Raw genomic sequence first — 15,233 nt, forward strand, 5'->3', positions numbered from 1 at the left:
CGCTGCCGGCTGCAGTGCCACGCCGCCGCAAGGGATTCTCTTTCTCGGTGAGTGAGGTTCTCCGTCGTTGTTTTGGGCTGTGATTCTTGGGTGCTAGGTTCCTGGATTGGGGGTGTCTGGTAGGGGAGGAAAGTAGGTTTCTTTGGTGTGCTGAATCCTGGTGGTTTAGGGCGGGTTTTAGGTTAATGCTAGGGCGGGTTTGGGTTTGGTTTGTTCTTCGGTGAGGTGCATTTGATTGACTCCGTAGAGGCTCCAATTGCTGATTCGGAGGGGAGATGGTGGTTCTTCAGGACCACATTGGCTTGGATTAGAGGAGCAGGTTTAGGAAAGGGAGGGGGGAAATATTCTGATTTGGCCCCCTTTTGGCTTTTCACCTTTTGCCCATTGCGTCTTGCTGGTAGGATAATGGTAATTTCGACTCTCAAAAACAAGATTTGGGTAGTGCCCTGGTCATCTCCTGGGCATTTGGGGGCCGCATCGGTCAGATTATCATGGTGTTGAAGTGCTGCTTTTTGAGGTGGTGGTGGTTTTTATTTTTCTCACAGTTGCTTGATCAGAGGTTGGAATTGGGGAAAGGTCTCGCTTTGCCTGGTTCCTTTTCTCACTCTTTTGGTCCAGCTTATTTGCTGGCACAGTTCCTGCTTGCTTTAATCGTAGAACTGCTTGCTTTAATCATGGTTCAGACCTTCAAGAAATACACTTTGATCATTGGCTTCTGTTGTGTTGAGCGTTTTCAGGTTGTTATCAAGTGAAGGAATAAAAGAGTTTCTTTGCCTTCTTCCCCCCTTAGATGTATGAGTGGTTGGTTCTTAGACCTGCACCATGTTTCAGTTTGAGCTCTTGGAGCAATGGCAGTTATTCTGCCTTGTTTTCTCTCTTTTGTGTAGTGGATTAATTGCCTGGCTGAAATGACTGTTGCCAAGCTCTGTTGTGGCTGAAATGTCCACACCTGCTCAAGTTGGCAGAAAACTGGTCAACTTTGGGGACGGTGGACCTACATGGAGTATTTAGTTAAATTTATTTAAGTGTTCTGATGTTTGTTTTAGGTCAATGTTGTTAAATTTAGATTTACATTTATATATTCCATAGTCTGACAACCATTGTTTTTGTTATTGATAGGATCTGGGAGCAAAAACCACTGCTGATCACAAGCAAGATTTTTAATTGGTGGAAGCTGTTAGCAGTAGTTGGATTTCGATGAGTCTACTGGTCTCTAGTATATTGCAGTAGGGGGTTTGCAGTTCTGTGGGACTCATGGGCTCTTCTCCCTCCAAAGCCACTGGAGAGGATGCCCTGGTTCTGTGCAAGGATCGGATGCGCCATATCAGGCGAGCCATTGACTCAAGAGATGCACTGTCAGCAGCGCACTTATCATATACTCAATCCCTCCGTGCTGTTGGGACAGCACTGCGACGGTATGCTGAGTCTGAGATCTCACCAGAATCATCACTCTCTATTTCGGAAGTGGATAAGTCACCGTCGCATTCTTCTATGGCATCTCCCTCGCCTTCGCATGCAGTAGGGAATGTTGCCTCTCCGGTGCATCGAGCAAGTCCATTGACTACTCCGCCCTCAACAAGAATCCATTGCATGAAAGCGTCAGGAACCACACCTTTGACGTTCATGATTGATCCATCTGCTGCTGAATTTGTTGGGCAAGAATCCCCAGTTTCAGCTTTTGTGCCGCCCCCGCCACCATTACCTCCAGAATTATGTACTTCATGGGACTTCTTTGATCCCATTGATGCTGCTGGTAGCTCATCCTCCAACAATGAGAATGGGCTAACCTTGAACTTCAGTAGATTGAAGGGTTTGAGAGAGTCAAGGGAAGCTGAAGTAGTGCCGCTGAAAGAAGAAGAAGAAGAAGCAGTCGTGTCTGAAAGAAGGCATACAGAACTTCCTGATGGTAATGCAGTGCCTAAGCAGGAAAGAGAGCCAAAACAAAGTGGGATCAGTAAACAAAGGCAACCTGTGGATGCTTCATCCCAAGCTACTTCCTCTCAGCAGATTGCTGCAAAGGTGGAGGAAAGCGAAATGGAAAAAGAATTGTGTGCAGAGACAGAAGATCCTTCAGAGTTCATCACTCATCGAGCAAAAGATTTTGTGGCAAGCATGAAGGACATTGAAACTCGGTTTATACGTGCAGCTGAAGCAGGGAATGAGGTTTCCAGAATGCTTGAGACCAAGAAGATCAGACTGGACATATGTCCTAAAATACCAGGTGATAATAATGAGGATTGCATATATCTTGTATTTTTTTCAGGATCATGTTATCATTTTTTTAATAAATGTTTAATTTGTTTTACTATTCGAATGCTAGGTTCTCCAGGCAAGCTACCAACTGCCCCATTTTTGTCAGCACTTCGAGTCTGCTGCAATCGTGATATCATTCTCAACCAGGGTAACTGACTGGTGTTTTGATTGTCCTCTTCCCTTTGTTATCACGATGTTTGCTTGAAGTACTAATTTTAAATGTTTCTGTAGAAACTGCACAGCATGTCTCAAAGGTTGTCACATGGAAGCGTTCTGTCTCATCTCTATCGTCATCATCTAAGAGTGCACTCATGACATCGATAATTAAAGACGACGTGGATGACAGTAATAGTGATTTTGTTGAGGAATTTGCCATGGTATCTGGAAGCCACTCTTCTACATTGGACAGGCTACATGCATGGGAGAGAAAACTATATGATGAAATCAAGGTACATCATAAGTACACTTGCTAGTCTTATCAATCTCAGACTTTTCTAGTTGCATGGCATATTGGCATGAATTCATCATTAGTTCCCTCTCTACATGGAATGCTTGTTATTTTTTACATATAAGTGGAATACTGTCACAAAGGTTGATAACTGGATAACATGTAATACTTGATCTTTATTAATCTTGCAATTTTTATGTAATAGCTTAAATGTACTTTGTAGGCGACTTGTGCTAAAGTGCTACTCCCTCCATCTATGCTTATAAGGCATGGCATGACTTGGCACGGTCTTCCAAATTTCACTTTGACCATTCATTTATCTTATATTATATTGTTTATGGTTATAAACTTATAATCATTGTATAGTATATTTGATTCCGAATCCAACCATATAAAGTTTACATTATAAAAATAAAAAAATTAATAGTAAAATTATTGGTCAAAGATTGCAAAGTTTGAATCTTGATGTGTGTGTACACCTTATAAATAAAAACGGAGGGAGTAGCTAGCAAAGAAAATAGGGCTCATGTTGTGAAATACTGAAATGTGCCATTTGGGAGTGACTTACCAGTTGGACTCTTGTTGGCATATTGAATCACTGTCACTGGCTTACTGCATTATTTGGTTTATGTAGGCAAGTGAAAATGTGAGAAAGACCTATGATGAGAAATGTAACCTCCTCCGGCGCCAATTTGCACGAGACCTAAACGCGCAGCTGATTGATAAGACTAGAGCTGTTGTAAAGGATCTCCATTCCAGGGTATCTGTTGCAATTCAAGCTGTTGATGCAATCTCCAAAAGAATTGAGAAGATAAGGGATGAAGAACTGGAGCCACAGCTCGTTGAGCTGATTCAAGGGTATATACCTGATAGCATATACCTAGTAAACATTATTTTGCATAGACGTAATCTTGAGTTTCTTTTACCGCAATTGAGAATGCAAACATCCTGCTTCTTATATCCTTTCTAGTATGTGTAAATAAAAAAAATATCACTGAGAATCAGAAAAATAATGTAAATATCACTGAAAATCAGTAAATCTGAAATGTAATGTAAATATCACTCCAAATTTAGTTTTTCCAGTAAGACAGTAAAATACTGAGAATCAGAAGATTAAAATTAACGACTTGCTCTCAGAAGTCCCCTTGTTTTGCTAAACATTCTGATGTCTGACAGCACAATTATACTTTCAGTCTGATCAAAATCTATCTTGGACTCTGTTGATTTTACAACACCATGCTCATATATCTTGTCTATTAACACTGATTTTACCTCATACAGGCTAATCAGAATGTGGAAATCTATGTTGGAATGTCACCACAAACAGTTCATCACAATCACACTGGCATACCATGTGAAAAGCTCAACCTCGGCGCAGCAAGGCGAGCACCACCGCCAGGCGGCGATGAATCTGTGGAACGAGATGGACAGCTTTTCCTCCAGCTTCAGGAACTGGGTCACTGCTCATCAGTCGTATGTCGAGGCCCTCAACGCATGGCTCCAGAAATGCGTCCTGCAGCCACCCCAAGACCGACGCAGGCGAAAGCGCAAGGTCTCATTCCCTCCCCGCCAGGCCGTCTCCCCACCAATATTCGTCCTATGCAGAGACTGGCTCACCCTGACGGAGTCACTCCCCGCCGAAGAGCTATGCAAGTCCATCAAAGATGTGATGCAGCTCCTCCGTGACTCATTTGACCACCAGGATGACCAGAACAAGCCCAAAAGTGAGTCACAGGAGTGCGGGATGCTGGAGAACAATGAGCAGGAGGAGGCAAAGAGCGGAAGTGTACCGGCAGCTGAAGGGCTGCAGTCGAGACTGACGATGGTTCTGGATCGCCTGACGAAGTTCTCGGAGGCATCACTGAAGTGCTACGAGGAGCTCAAGCAGAACTACGAGATAGCTCACGATGATTACAAGAGAGTTGGACCAAATGCTCAACTTGCTTAGCCCTATGTGGATGGTGGCATGTCTTTTTCATATCTGTTCTGGATGACAAATTCTAGTGTTTTGGTATATAATTTGTGGATGATCAGATTATAGTACAATCTTTGGCCTAATATTTAGTGACAATCTTTATGCCTCAATCCTTGGAATATTTTTAGCCTCGCGACCTGTCTTTGATGCTGGTTGGGCTAGTGACTGTCCTTCATCACAGCAGTGATAGGACAGGCAATCTGTTACTAGTTCTGTAGTTCAGCATGGACTCACTCACCTTGCAGTTTGGCACAATTTTGCACAAATTATTATGTGATTCTTTTTGCCAGGCATCGAACCAAGCATACATCAAGGCTCTACAGTCATGTTTTAGACTGATTAAAAGAATTTGTACCAGAAAAGCAATCTGGCAGGCTTTACAGTTTACGTATACCAGCACTCAACTTATTTTCCCATCTATACACTTCATTGCAACTTGGTTTATATATAAAACTATCCAAGCTATGTTAATTATATCATCTAGAAGCCGACATATTGGGTGTATTGCGCATAGGCCTCCGATTGCATGCCAATTGGGGCACGAATTATGAGATCTGGAAGATCGAATGCATCGACGAGTTCTTGTGCCACAAGCCTCACTTGGTAGCTAAGGTAGTCTGTTAACTTGTGAATAGCCTGCAGATAAACAGGGAATACTGCTGTCAGATTCTGAACTTTCGGTTCCAGTCTGAAGTTAGAACTGAAATTCCTGTATAGGAGTGACGAGCACAGACCTTTGCTTTGTTTGGAGCAACATAGTCTACATTCCGATATGTTCCGATGTCTTTCCAGATCCTATCGAGTGCGTAGAGGTCACACACAAGCTTCAAAACCTCCCGTGTTTTTTCATCAGGGCAACTGCATAAGCATTTGTTGTCAATTGTTGTCGGAACAAATTGCCAGAGTTTTGAAAAGAGGTGTGAAAGGCATCTGAATGATGAAGCCTTAGATAGACAGTTTGACACCAATAAATTTGTTGCAGAGTAGCAAAAGTCAAGGATATCTATATCAGAATCGCATCCATAGCTCAAGCAGAAAGAAAAAAAAACAAAGCTTGGGTGTGAAAATGCAATCATGACAGATGCGATATTAGAATTTTACCTTCTAACCGATTCAATGAACTTCGCAAGAATGACAGACTCAATGTGCGACTCTGCAAGTGTGAGCAGATGATTCAAACACCTATTCCACGCACCAAAACCTCCAAGCGTCTTGCTATGCTTCTGAAGTCGAGCAGCTACACTATGTAGCAACCGAGATGTCCGGTACTGGGGAGAAAGTTTGTCCGATCAGTACAGGAAGTGAACATGAGAGAACTCTCAGTAACTATGAATAATGGACTTACCCTGAATGCATCCAGCTGGAAATTAGGATCCCGCAGATGATCTTCCCCTTCCCATCGGGCAGTGACAGGATTAGGCTGGGATAGGTAGGTACCCATGGAGTCTCTCAAGTAATTCCAGGTTACTGAGAGGGTCCCTCCCTTAAATTTCTCCTGATATTGCTTCAGGAGATCTCCAGCAACCTACAAGAGTATGGGAAGAAGCAAATTGTTGAAGGAAAAGTAACTTTATAGCATTTTTTAGAAACTGATCCAAACCTCCCCTGAACTCAGATAATAATGTAAGAAAAATTAATAAGCCATCAAATGGCTTTGCAAAGGATATGTGCTGATAAGTACCTGCTGCAGAAGAACAGTGTTGTCCCCCTCAAATGTTTGGAATATATCATGGTCATTGCGCAGAGCTCCAAAACGATTTACAGCAGCATAACCATGACCACCACATGCTTCTCGACATATGCTTATAGACTTCGCTGTATATGAAGTTACATAGGCTTTCAACCCGGATGAAAGAATATGCACATCAGCAATAAGATCCTCATCATTGGTTTTCTTCATTTCTGAGTACTTATCGACCAGTTGGACCGTGGCAAAGTGAAACGCATATGAAGATGCTAACATGGGCATTAGTTTGTGCTGGTGAGACTGATAATCCAACACACTGATCTCAGGTTGCTTAGGTGGACCAAATTGCTGGCGCAGAAGAGCATACCTCACAGCAATTGTTACTGCAACTTTGAGCACACCGACAGAAGAGTATGCAATGCCGACTCGCCCGCCAACAAGCTCCCCAAGGGTTGCTGCAAATCTTTTGTTAATAGTGGGGAGACTACTTGTGTATTTTCCATCTCGTGATACATCACCAAATCGGTTCAGAAGATTATCTCTGGGTATTCTAACTGAGCGGAATCTCAGTGCGCCATTATCTACACCATTTAGGCCTATCTTGTGCCCACAATCATTGATCTCGATTCCAGGAAGAACAGCATGAGTTTCAAGGTCTCGTATGGGGACAATGAATGCATGAATGCCCATATCAGCAGGTTCTCCTCCTTTTCCTTGAAGGGGTAAAATTAACCTTGCAAAGACAGTAGCAAATTTTCCATGAACTGCAGCATTGCCAATCCACCACTTAATAGCGCCATCATTTGGGGTGTTAATGATGAACTCATCAGTAACAGGATCAAACGTAGCTGTAGTCTGTAGGGCTTGGACATTCGATCCTGTTTGAGAAAAAGATTAATAATGTAAGAGAAAATATGGTGACAGAGCTTTCGAACACGTAACAGGGCTTTAGGTGCTGGGTCCAAGCTCTACTGTGCACCATTCAAAATAAACAACAAAAGAATAGAGATAAATTACTAAGTGCAGAAGCTAACCATGATGCAGTTCTGTCATTGCAAAACAGCCTGGATAATCCAAATTATCGATTCCATCAAAGTACTTATCCCTATGCTTTTTGGTTCCTAGATTTATGATAGAACCTCCCCAGAGGCTGCATCAACAAGCAGACCAAGTTAGTGGAATATAAAGAGATGGAAGTAGCTAGTAAATAGAATCAGTAAATAACTTGAACAGATTCTGCTAATGTTTTTGTGAATTCAAGCATGTTAAGATGTGCAATTGATAATAAAAGGCTGCAGAGTTTATAGCTGGGTTAATCTCCAAAATGAAATAAAAAAAATATATGAGTTGGATAAAAAAGTAACCAGTTTAACATGTTATCATCCATCAGGCCAATTAAATAGCCCGTGAACCGACCTATCAGAAAGATTTCCAAAAGCAAGCTTTTGAATGCACGGTACTGAACAAAGCATTAATGCCCGGTACTGAACAAATCATTAATCATGAGGAATCAATTATCTCTTTATGGATACCAATGTAGCAGGCCCGCATTCGAAAATTGCAGCTCATCTGTTTGCTAAGGATTACAACTCACCAGGAGGAAACTGAAATCCCATGTACACCCATAAGTACTCTATAGAAAAGGTGGAGAAGGAATGAAAAGAACAAAACAAAACTTCGTTTTCACAAACCCTATTACAGAAAACTACTTGCACCGATGCGCAGTAGGCATCAACTCAGAGTAATCAAATTTAGATACTGATATATGCAACTTCACTATCACAGTAGTAACCATCCTTAGAATCCTTGTGAATATGACAACTGACTGCATGTGCACTCTATAAAGAAAAAGTAACAAGATATTTGTAGACACAACTGGATCGGTTTAATTGACACATAAATGAAGTACCATGTCACTATGTACCGTCATCTATGATTGGTCATGTTAGATGAACCCTGTTCTTGAATTTACGGCTTTCCTTAAAGCAGGGATGTAAAGTCGTGCAGATAAAAAATTCCACAACGAATTGACAAGTCCAGGAAGAAAATTTTGTCTGTAATTATCACCAGCTAGCAAAATTGACTATTGTTAGCTGTAACCCCTCTGCAGCTCTGTTTAAGTGCTTAACCAACAACCAACACCAATGAACATCTGCTCTAACTCCATCAACAAACCATATGAAACTTGTGGATTGTTGAAGCATCACCATCTAATTAGCTGTAATCATCGCCAAACCATTACGCTAGCAAGCAGTCAAGATCACGCGAGAGCATAGCACACCCACCTGTACTGGACGCCGAGCTTGACGCCGAGGGAGATGTCGGCGCCACCGGCGGCCTCCATGACGGCGAAGTACTCGGCGGGGTCGCTCGCCATGAGCGTCAGCGGGCGCACGCCGGCGTCCCGCACGAGGGCGCGCAGCTGGCGGAAGCAGAGCTCCCGGTGCGCCGCCGTGGTCAGCTCCACGGGCGTCTGCAGGTCCGGCCGGGAGCGGAAGAAGTCGAACAACCTCAACTGCGCCGCGCGGTGCCGCCCGCGGAGGTACGCCGCCAGCGCCGCCGCCACGTCCGCGCCGCCCTCGACGCGCCGCGACCGCCCCGCGCACGCCGCGAGGGCCAGCGACGTTTCCGCCTGATCGGAGGGCTGGAGGAGGTGCAGGGAGAGGCGGCGGAGGCGCCGCATCGCCGGGGACTCTGCTTCCTCCGCGAGGGGTTCGCCGGCACCGGCGCCGGAGCGGGAGGCGGCCGCGGGGGGCGGCATGGCGCGGGCGCGCGGCGGAGGTGTTCGACGAAATCGGGGGGGGGGGAGGCGTGCGCGCGAAGGGAAGCGGGGGAAGCGATTGCCGTTACGGTAAAGCGGTTACCATTAATAATGGCCTGGGGTCTCGACGCGCGTATGACGGACTGGTCCGTGCAAATTGTTTATATTCTGTTTCTACCCTTGCGTTGCTTCTGTCTCCGCTGATTTATATTTTCGTTTTAGCCCCTGTGGAGATGCTAGTTACAAATAAGTATCTTCAGAGGGTGATTTGGGGGATACTTTTTTGTAGCTAGGAGTCCTAGGACGGTGGAGAGGCAACGACGAGGAGATATGGAGGTGACGTGTCAGCGCATGGGATGGTGATGTGGAGATAAGGCTCGCTCGACGGATGCGCGCCAGGCCCGCATGACAAGTGGGGTCAAATTCGCTTTTCGCGCATCTGGGGCCCGCGCGTCAGTGAGGGTACGGGTGGGTGGGCACGATTCTGGTGCGTGCTGGCCTTTCCCTGTTCGTTACGGCGACGGAGAAAGGGGGTAGAGCGTGTGGGGTTTGGACTCGCATGATTTCCCGTGCACGCTTTCCAATTTGGAGATGAGGATGGTGACGCCCGAACGCCCCTTCGTGCGCCGGTGCTAGCTTCAACAAATTCGGCTCCATTTTAGTCGAAAACTTAGTCACATGATGAAAATGATCCCTTTTTTTGTTCTTTAGTCATTGACTCGATGAAGATGGATTTTGGAATTTTTTTTTTCCCTTTAGATGAGGATGACGTCGCACGTAACGGGGTGGTAAAGCTGTAAGCAAAGGATGGTTAGTTGATGTTGTTGTTATGGTAGATAGAGACTTCACCTTTAATGTATAACAGGCATTTGACAAACGGGTGCTTATATTACATCTTTCCCATGCATGTTCATCTGCTAGTTTGTGTTTCAATTTTGGCACCTAGCAAGATGAGACTGCTGAAGTTAGGATGGCTAAACAAAGGCCATGGCCGAAGAACATCCATGCTTCTGTTTCCAAGAAGCGCAATGTCGGAGCAAATTAATGGAAGTGTAATCATGTTTGCAGTGAATGCCCGTTGAGCTGCCGAATGTGGCCTCGGCGTGCATGATATGTATCCAAGTCGATAGCGCTGCTGATGCACGTACCGAGCAAGACGTCATGGCCTTTGTCTTCCTTGTTGTATTGTATCAAGTCAAAGTAGTCAATGGAGTTGAGGTCCATCGACTTCCTTGGTTGCTCTGGAGAACAAAATGCGAGATCAGATCTAGCAAAAGTAAAGCTTAAATGTAGGGTTTGCCGGGGACACGAGGAAGATGAGATGCAACTTGATGTACGGAACGCGTTCTTACATGGTGTTCTAAAAGTGGAAGTCTATATGAAATAGCCACTAGGATTTGAAGATTCAAATAAACCAACTTTTATTTGCAAGTTGGATAAAGCTCTCTATAGTTTGAAACAAGCACCAAGAGCATGGTATTCCAGGTTAAGTACCAAATTAATTGCTCTCAGTTTTATTTCCTCAAAATCCGACACTTCCTTATTTATTTATAGAAAGGAACATGTGACAATATAAATGCTTGTCTATGTGGATGATATTATTGTTACAAGTTCATCTTTAGAAGCTGTGTCAGCCCTACTTGAAGATTTGAAGAAAAAATTTGCGTTAAAAGAATCTTGGTAAGCTGCATAAATTGAAGTCAAGAAAGAAAAAGATGGCATTATCCTCTCTCAAGGCAAATATGTGCAGGACATATTGACACGAGTTGGCATGACCGAGTGCAAACCGTGCACTACTCCATTGTCAGCTTCGAAAAAACTCTCCAGCCATGAAGGAGAAATACCTGGTTCGGAAGATAGCACTTGGTACAGAAGTCGGCTTGTTCGCTTCAGCTTATAAGCTGGCTGAAAAGCTAAAATGGCTGATTTGTTGTGAGAGGAAAATACTGTTTGGTGGCTGATAAGCCGACTGAATAAGCTGAAGCGAACAGGCCGAGTATTGTTGGTGCTTTACAATACTTGACTTTGACATGTCCAGATCTATCATATTCAGTAAACAAAGTCTGTCAATTCTTGCATGCACCTACCACACTACATTGGACAGCAAGCGAATATTGAGATATATCAAGTATACTATAAGTTTGGGTCTAAAAATTCAGAAATCTATGTTTGTTGTTGTTAGTGGTTTCTCTAATGCTGACTGGGCCGGAAGTGTAGGTGACAGAAGGTCAACAAGTGGTTTTGCAATATTCTTCGGCACAAATCTGATATCTTGGAGTGCTAGAAAACAAGCAACTGTATCAAGATCAAGTACTGAAGCTGAATATAAATCCATCGCTAATGCAACAGCTGAGATAATCTGGTTGGAATCATTATTAGCCGAGCTTGGAGCTAAAATTGAGCAGACATCAATTTTATAGTGTGATAATTTGGGAGCTACTTATTTATCTGCTAATCCAGTCTTTCGTGCTAGAGAAAAATACATAGAAATTGATTTTTATTTTGTGCGAGAACGGGTTATGAATAAACACCTTCAGGTTCGGTTTGTTCCTTCTGGAGATCAATTGGCAGATGGATTCACCAAAACTTTGCCGGTTCGATCACTAGAATGTTTTGTGCGCAATCTAAATCTCACGCCAGCAGGAGCTTAAGATTGAGAGAGGGTGTTAGAATTAGAGATATTATTATCTTATGTAACAGATAAATTGGTTAACGGAGAATCCAATTTTGTTATAGATAGGATAGTTTAATAGCTCTATCTCCAAGTTGTAAACCTACACGACAAACCGGGATCTTCAACAAGCTGCCCATATATAAACACGTAACCCGTAGTATGTCAAGATAGGCAACTACAGTTCCACCAAATCTTTCAATACAAGTGCAATCATGTTTGCAGTGAATGCCCGTTGCTGCGTGTGGCCTCGGCGTGCATGATATATATCCAAGTCGATAGCGCTGCTGATGCACGTACCGAGCAAGACGTCATGGCCTTTGCCTTCCTTGTTGTAGCCTTGTATTGTATCAAGTCAAAGTAGTCAATGGAGTTGAGGTCCATCGACTTTCTTGGTTGCTCTGGAGAACAAAATGCGAGATCAGATCTAGCAAAAGCAAAGCCTAAATGTAGGGTTTGAAGGGGACACGAGGAAGATGAGAACCATGAATACATGTGTATAGCCAATGCACCAGAGGCACAGTGCAACACCTAGAAATAAAATATCGCAACATCATATTCGACGCACCAGGTCATGCCGTCGTTGCTACTTCCATCAACACCAACTCCCACTCTACCTCCGACGAGGAGCACTCCCTGTGTGCTGCGCATCTAGATGAGGGAGATGAGGTCATGAGCTCGCTGTGCGCCGCTTTCTCATCACGTCACGGTGGACGAGCTTGCCGCACGCCGCCCTCTTTCTCGTCACAACACTGTGGACGAGCTCGCCGCGCGCCACGCCGCCCTCTCGCTCGTCGCGTTGTGGTGGTCGAGCTTGCCGCCTGCCGTCCTTTCACTGCGTCATCCATCTCAAGGGCTCGGCCGCATATGCTCGAGCTCGCAGCGACGCCCCACGCTGCTGCGCTCGTGCATGCTTAAGCTCGCCGCGTGTGCATTGCTGCTGCTGCTGGAACTCGAGGTTGATGATAAGCTGAGAAAATGGAGAGGGAAGAGGCGGAGTAGATGATAAGAGGCGGCGTAGCGTGAGGATAGGCAGCATGCAGCTCACGCGTGATAAGTGTTGCGTCCGATTTTTTTTCCCGCTGTCGGATGTAAGAGCTACAGCATTACTGTTTTTATAAATACCATGCGGGTAGTACGATGCAAAGATTGCAAAGTGCAATTCCGTTATAAAATCGTCTGGCCGCACACGCGCCTAGCCACCTAGGAGCCCAAAGCACTGGCTTCCAAGTTCAAAGTTGCCGTCACGTTCGGAAAAGCAGACCAAAGTTGCTGCCATGCATGTTCGGAAATTAAACGTATAGGAATAATACACAGGCAAGCTTTCTTCTTCTCGCATGGATATTAAGTACGGAAGAAATTTTTCTCACAACAAAGGAACAATTTCTTGGATTCGTGAAAAAGTCAGGACTGTAATGGCAGCCCGGTAGAGCTGGGAGCTGATGTATGTCTTCCGGAAGGCTTTTTAAAGTCCGTATAAGCTCGTTTACAATCTTTTTAACATCTATCAACAACATTTGTTAACATCGATCAACATTTTTTTAAAAAAATCTAACTTAATTGTTATCAATAGACATTCACCACTATTTTTTTTCATATCTACCAATATTTTTCTCTAATTTTTTACATTCTGCTCAACAATTTTTTTACGTGCAACAACTTTTGTTTTCACTCACCAATATTTTTCTGCTCAATATTTTTTTTACATTCACCAACTTTTTTACCTAAAAAATATTGAAATAGTTCATCTAAAATATTCTGATAGTTTGTTGGTCGTTATGGGCTAATTATCAGGCTACTTTTGCGTTATAGATGTTTTATCTATCTTCCGGAAGATGGATATGATTTTCGGGTAGAGCTGGCCCCTAAAGGCCCAAGGCCCGCCCGGCCTGGAGAAAACATCATTTGTTCTGGTGGCGCAGGCCAGGCAGCACATGCGCCGGCCCACGGAAGAGCAACACGTCTTTTTTTTTTGTTGAAATTCTGTACAGGAAGGACGTTTGAGCTCAAGTTTTTTTTTGGATAATATACAATGAAGGTTTGCTGTGAAGGTGGGATGAACGAGCTTGACTGTGTTGCGAAGACTGCTATGACGACGCCACCACCGGAAAAACGAGCACAGGCAGACACGAGTGCTATTCTGCTGGCTGCTGCCGAGGGTTTCAACATACAAGCACCTGAGTGCATAGCTCGGCGTAAAATATGATCACGTAGGCGATACTGACAGTCTGTACCATGCTAAAATGCTGCTGCAGTGATCCTTGGTTTGATTCCGCAACTGACGGCGTTCCGGCCTGAGGCTAAATAAAGTTCTAGAAATTCTTGAACATATTAGAAACAGTAGGCCGTTAATTAATCATTGATAGATCCATTATATTTTCTAAAAATTATGCATCTCCTTCATTATACATTATATTTTCCATTAGATCCATTATATTTTCTAAAAATTATATACCTCCTTCAGTATAAAAATAGTCTAATAGTCTAAAGTAAACATTTAAATTTATATCTAGATTAATGACCTCAATAGCAACATAAGTTAACCCATTGATTTTAATCTATATTACCACATATGACCTTATAAATAATACACTAAAATGACCCCCTAGATTTACAACTAAATTACCCATATAAACCATTACTAAAAATAACATAAAGTAATCCCTAAATCTCCACAAAATTATCTACATGGGTTATTATAAAAAATGTCCCAATGTAGAACAATAAATGACTCCAATCTAAATATAAATTTGAATGAAAAGTGTAGTTGTACAAAATAGTTACTAAAGTATATTACAATTCGATAAAGAGAAGCATGTAGCTATATCAGTATTGTGTTAGAATATTTAATAGATGAGAGAAAGCAAGATAAGTAATTTTGATTAGTAGTTTTGTGTCCTAATTATTCATGAAATTCTAACACTAATGTCTCCTTAAATTACTAGCATGGGAGTACCGGTTGATGGACTAAGCAAATTGATACTCGCTATGATGTTATCTTATCGAGTATGTATCCGAACTCGAACTATTTGTTTTTATCCACATTTGATAATATTTGGACTAAAATGTGGTAAATAGTGCTATCCGCATTCGATTCCACACGCATTTGATCCAAATCCATCCTTACACATCACTGCCTATAAACGGCTTTGCAAGGGTTTACATAATGGGCTGGCTTGCCGTGTGTGCTGCTCTCCATTCTCCCCGCCCGGCTCGATGAAACGCACTACTAGGGCTGGACGGCGAGCTAGCTCGGCTCAGTCTTGCTTGTAGCTCGGCTTGGCTCGTTAGAAAAATGAGGAAAAAGCATGGCTCGACTTGGTTTGTTAATAGCTCGAGCTAACTTGTTAGGCTTTCGAGTCAGATGTAAATTTTGAATTACCACCTCAATATACATGAAACATAAAAATATAGCTATCATAAAATTCTAAATATCCA

At 43.3% G+C, this 15,233-nt stretch overlaps 2 protein-coding genes across 2 annotated transcripts; one reads left to right on the forward strand and one right to left on the reverse strand.

Moving 5' to 3' along the window:
• On the forward strand, positions 1-4,795 carry LOC101769040 (nitrate regulatory gene2 protein). The gene is made up of 6 exons (XM_004979600.2): positions 1-47; positions 1,120-2,221; positions 2,321-2,401; positions 2,485-2,702; positions 3,336-3,559; positions 3,983-4,795. Exons 2-6 carry the CDS (start codon positions 1,255-1,257, stop codon positions 4,647-4,649), a joined length of 2,157 nt encoding a protein of 718 aa, XP_004979657.1. The 5' UTR covers positions 1-47; positions 1,120-1,254; the 3' UTR covers positions 4,650-4,795.
• Positions 4,796-4,931: 136 nt separating this feature from the next.
• LOC101769443 (acyl-coenzyme A oxidase 2, peroxisomal) lies at positions 4,932-9,170 on the reverse strand. The gene is made up of 7 exons (XM_004979601.2): positions 8,649-9,170; positions 7,398-7,513; positions 6,358-7,241; positions 6,022-6,201; positions 5,778-5,944; positions 5,411-5,534; positions 4,932-5,312 (listed from the first exon to the last, which is right to left on the reverse strand). The coding sequence occupies exons 1-7, from the start codon at positions 9,122-9,124 to the stop codon at positions 5,157-5,159; spliced, it is 2,103 nt and encodes a 700-aa protein (XP_004979658.1). The 5' UTR covers positions 9,125-9,170; the 3' UTR covers positions 4,932-5,156.
• Between the last annotated feature and the right edge of the window lie 6,063 nt (positions 9,171-15,233).

This window comes from Setaria italica, chromosome VIII, assembly GCF_000263155.2.
Source record: "Setaria italica strain Yugu1 chromosome VIII, Setaria_italica_v2.0, whole genome shotgun sequence".
NCBI classification, from domain to species: domain Eukaryota; kingdom Viridiplantae; phylum Streptophyta; class Magnoliopsida; order Poales; family Poaceae; genus Setaria; species Setaria italica.

Excerpts from the sequence above, each read along its gene's own strand:
- LOC101769040 (XM_004979600.2), top strand. The coding sequence starts at position 1,255 with ATGGGCTCTTCTCCCTCCAAAGCCACTGGAGAGGATGCCCTGGTTCTG. Across the intron at positions 2,402-2,484 it reads TGATATCATTCTCAACCAGG|AAACTGCACAGCATGTCTCA; the intron begins GTAACTGACTGG and ends ATGTTTCTGTAG. Across the intron at positions 3,560-3,982 it reads CTCGTTGAGCTGATTCAAGG|GCTAATCAGAATGTGGAAAT; the intron begins GTATATACCTGA and ends TACCTCATACAG.
- LOC101769443 (XM_004979601.2), bottom strand. The coding sequence starts at position 9,124 with ATGCCGCCCCCCGCGGCCGCCTCCCGCTCCGGCGCCGGTGCCGGCGAA. Across the intron at positions 7,514-8,648 it reads AAGCTCGGCGTCCAGTACAG|CCTCTGGGGAGGTTCTATCA; the intron begins GTGGGTGTGCTA and ends TTGTTGATGCAG. Across the intron at positions 6,202-6,357 it reads ACACTGTTCTTCTGCAGCAG|GTTGCTGGAGATCTCCTGAA; the intron begins GTACTTATCAGC and ends ATACTCTTGTAG.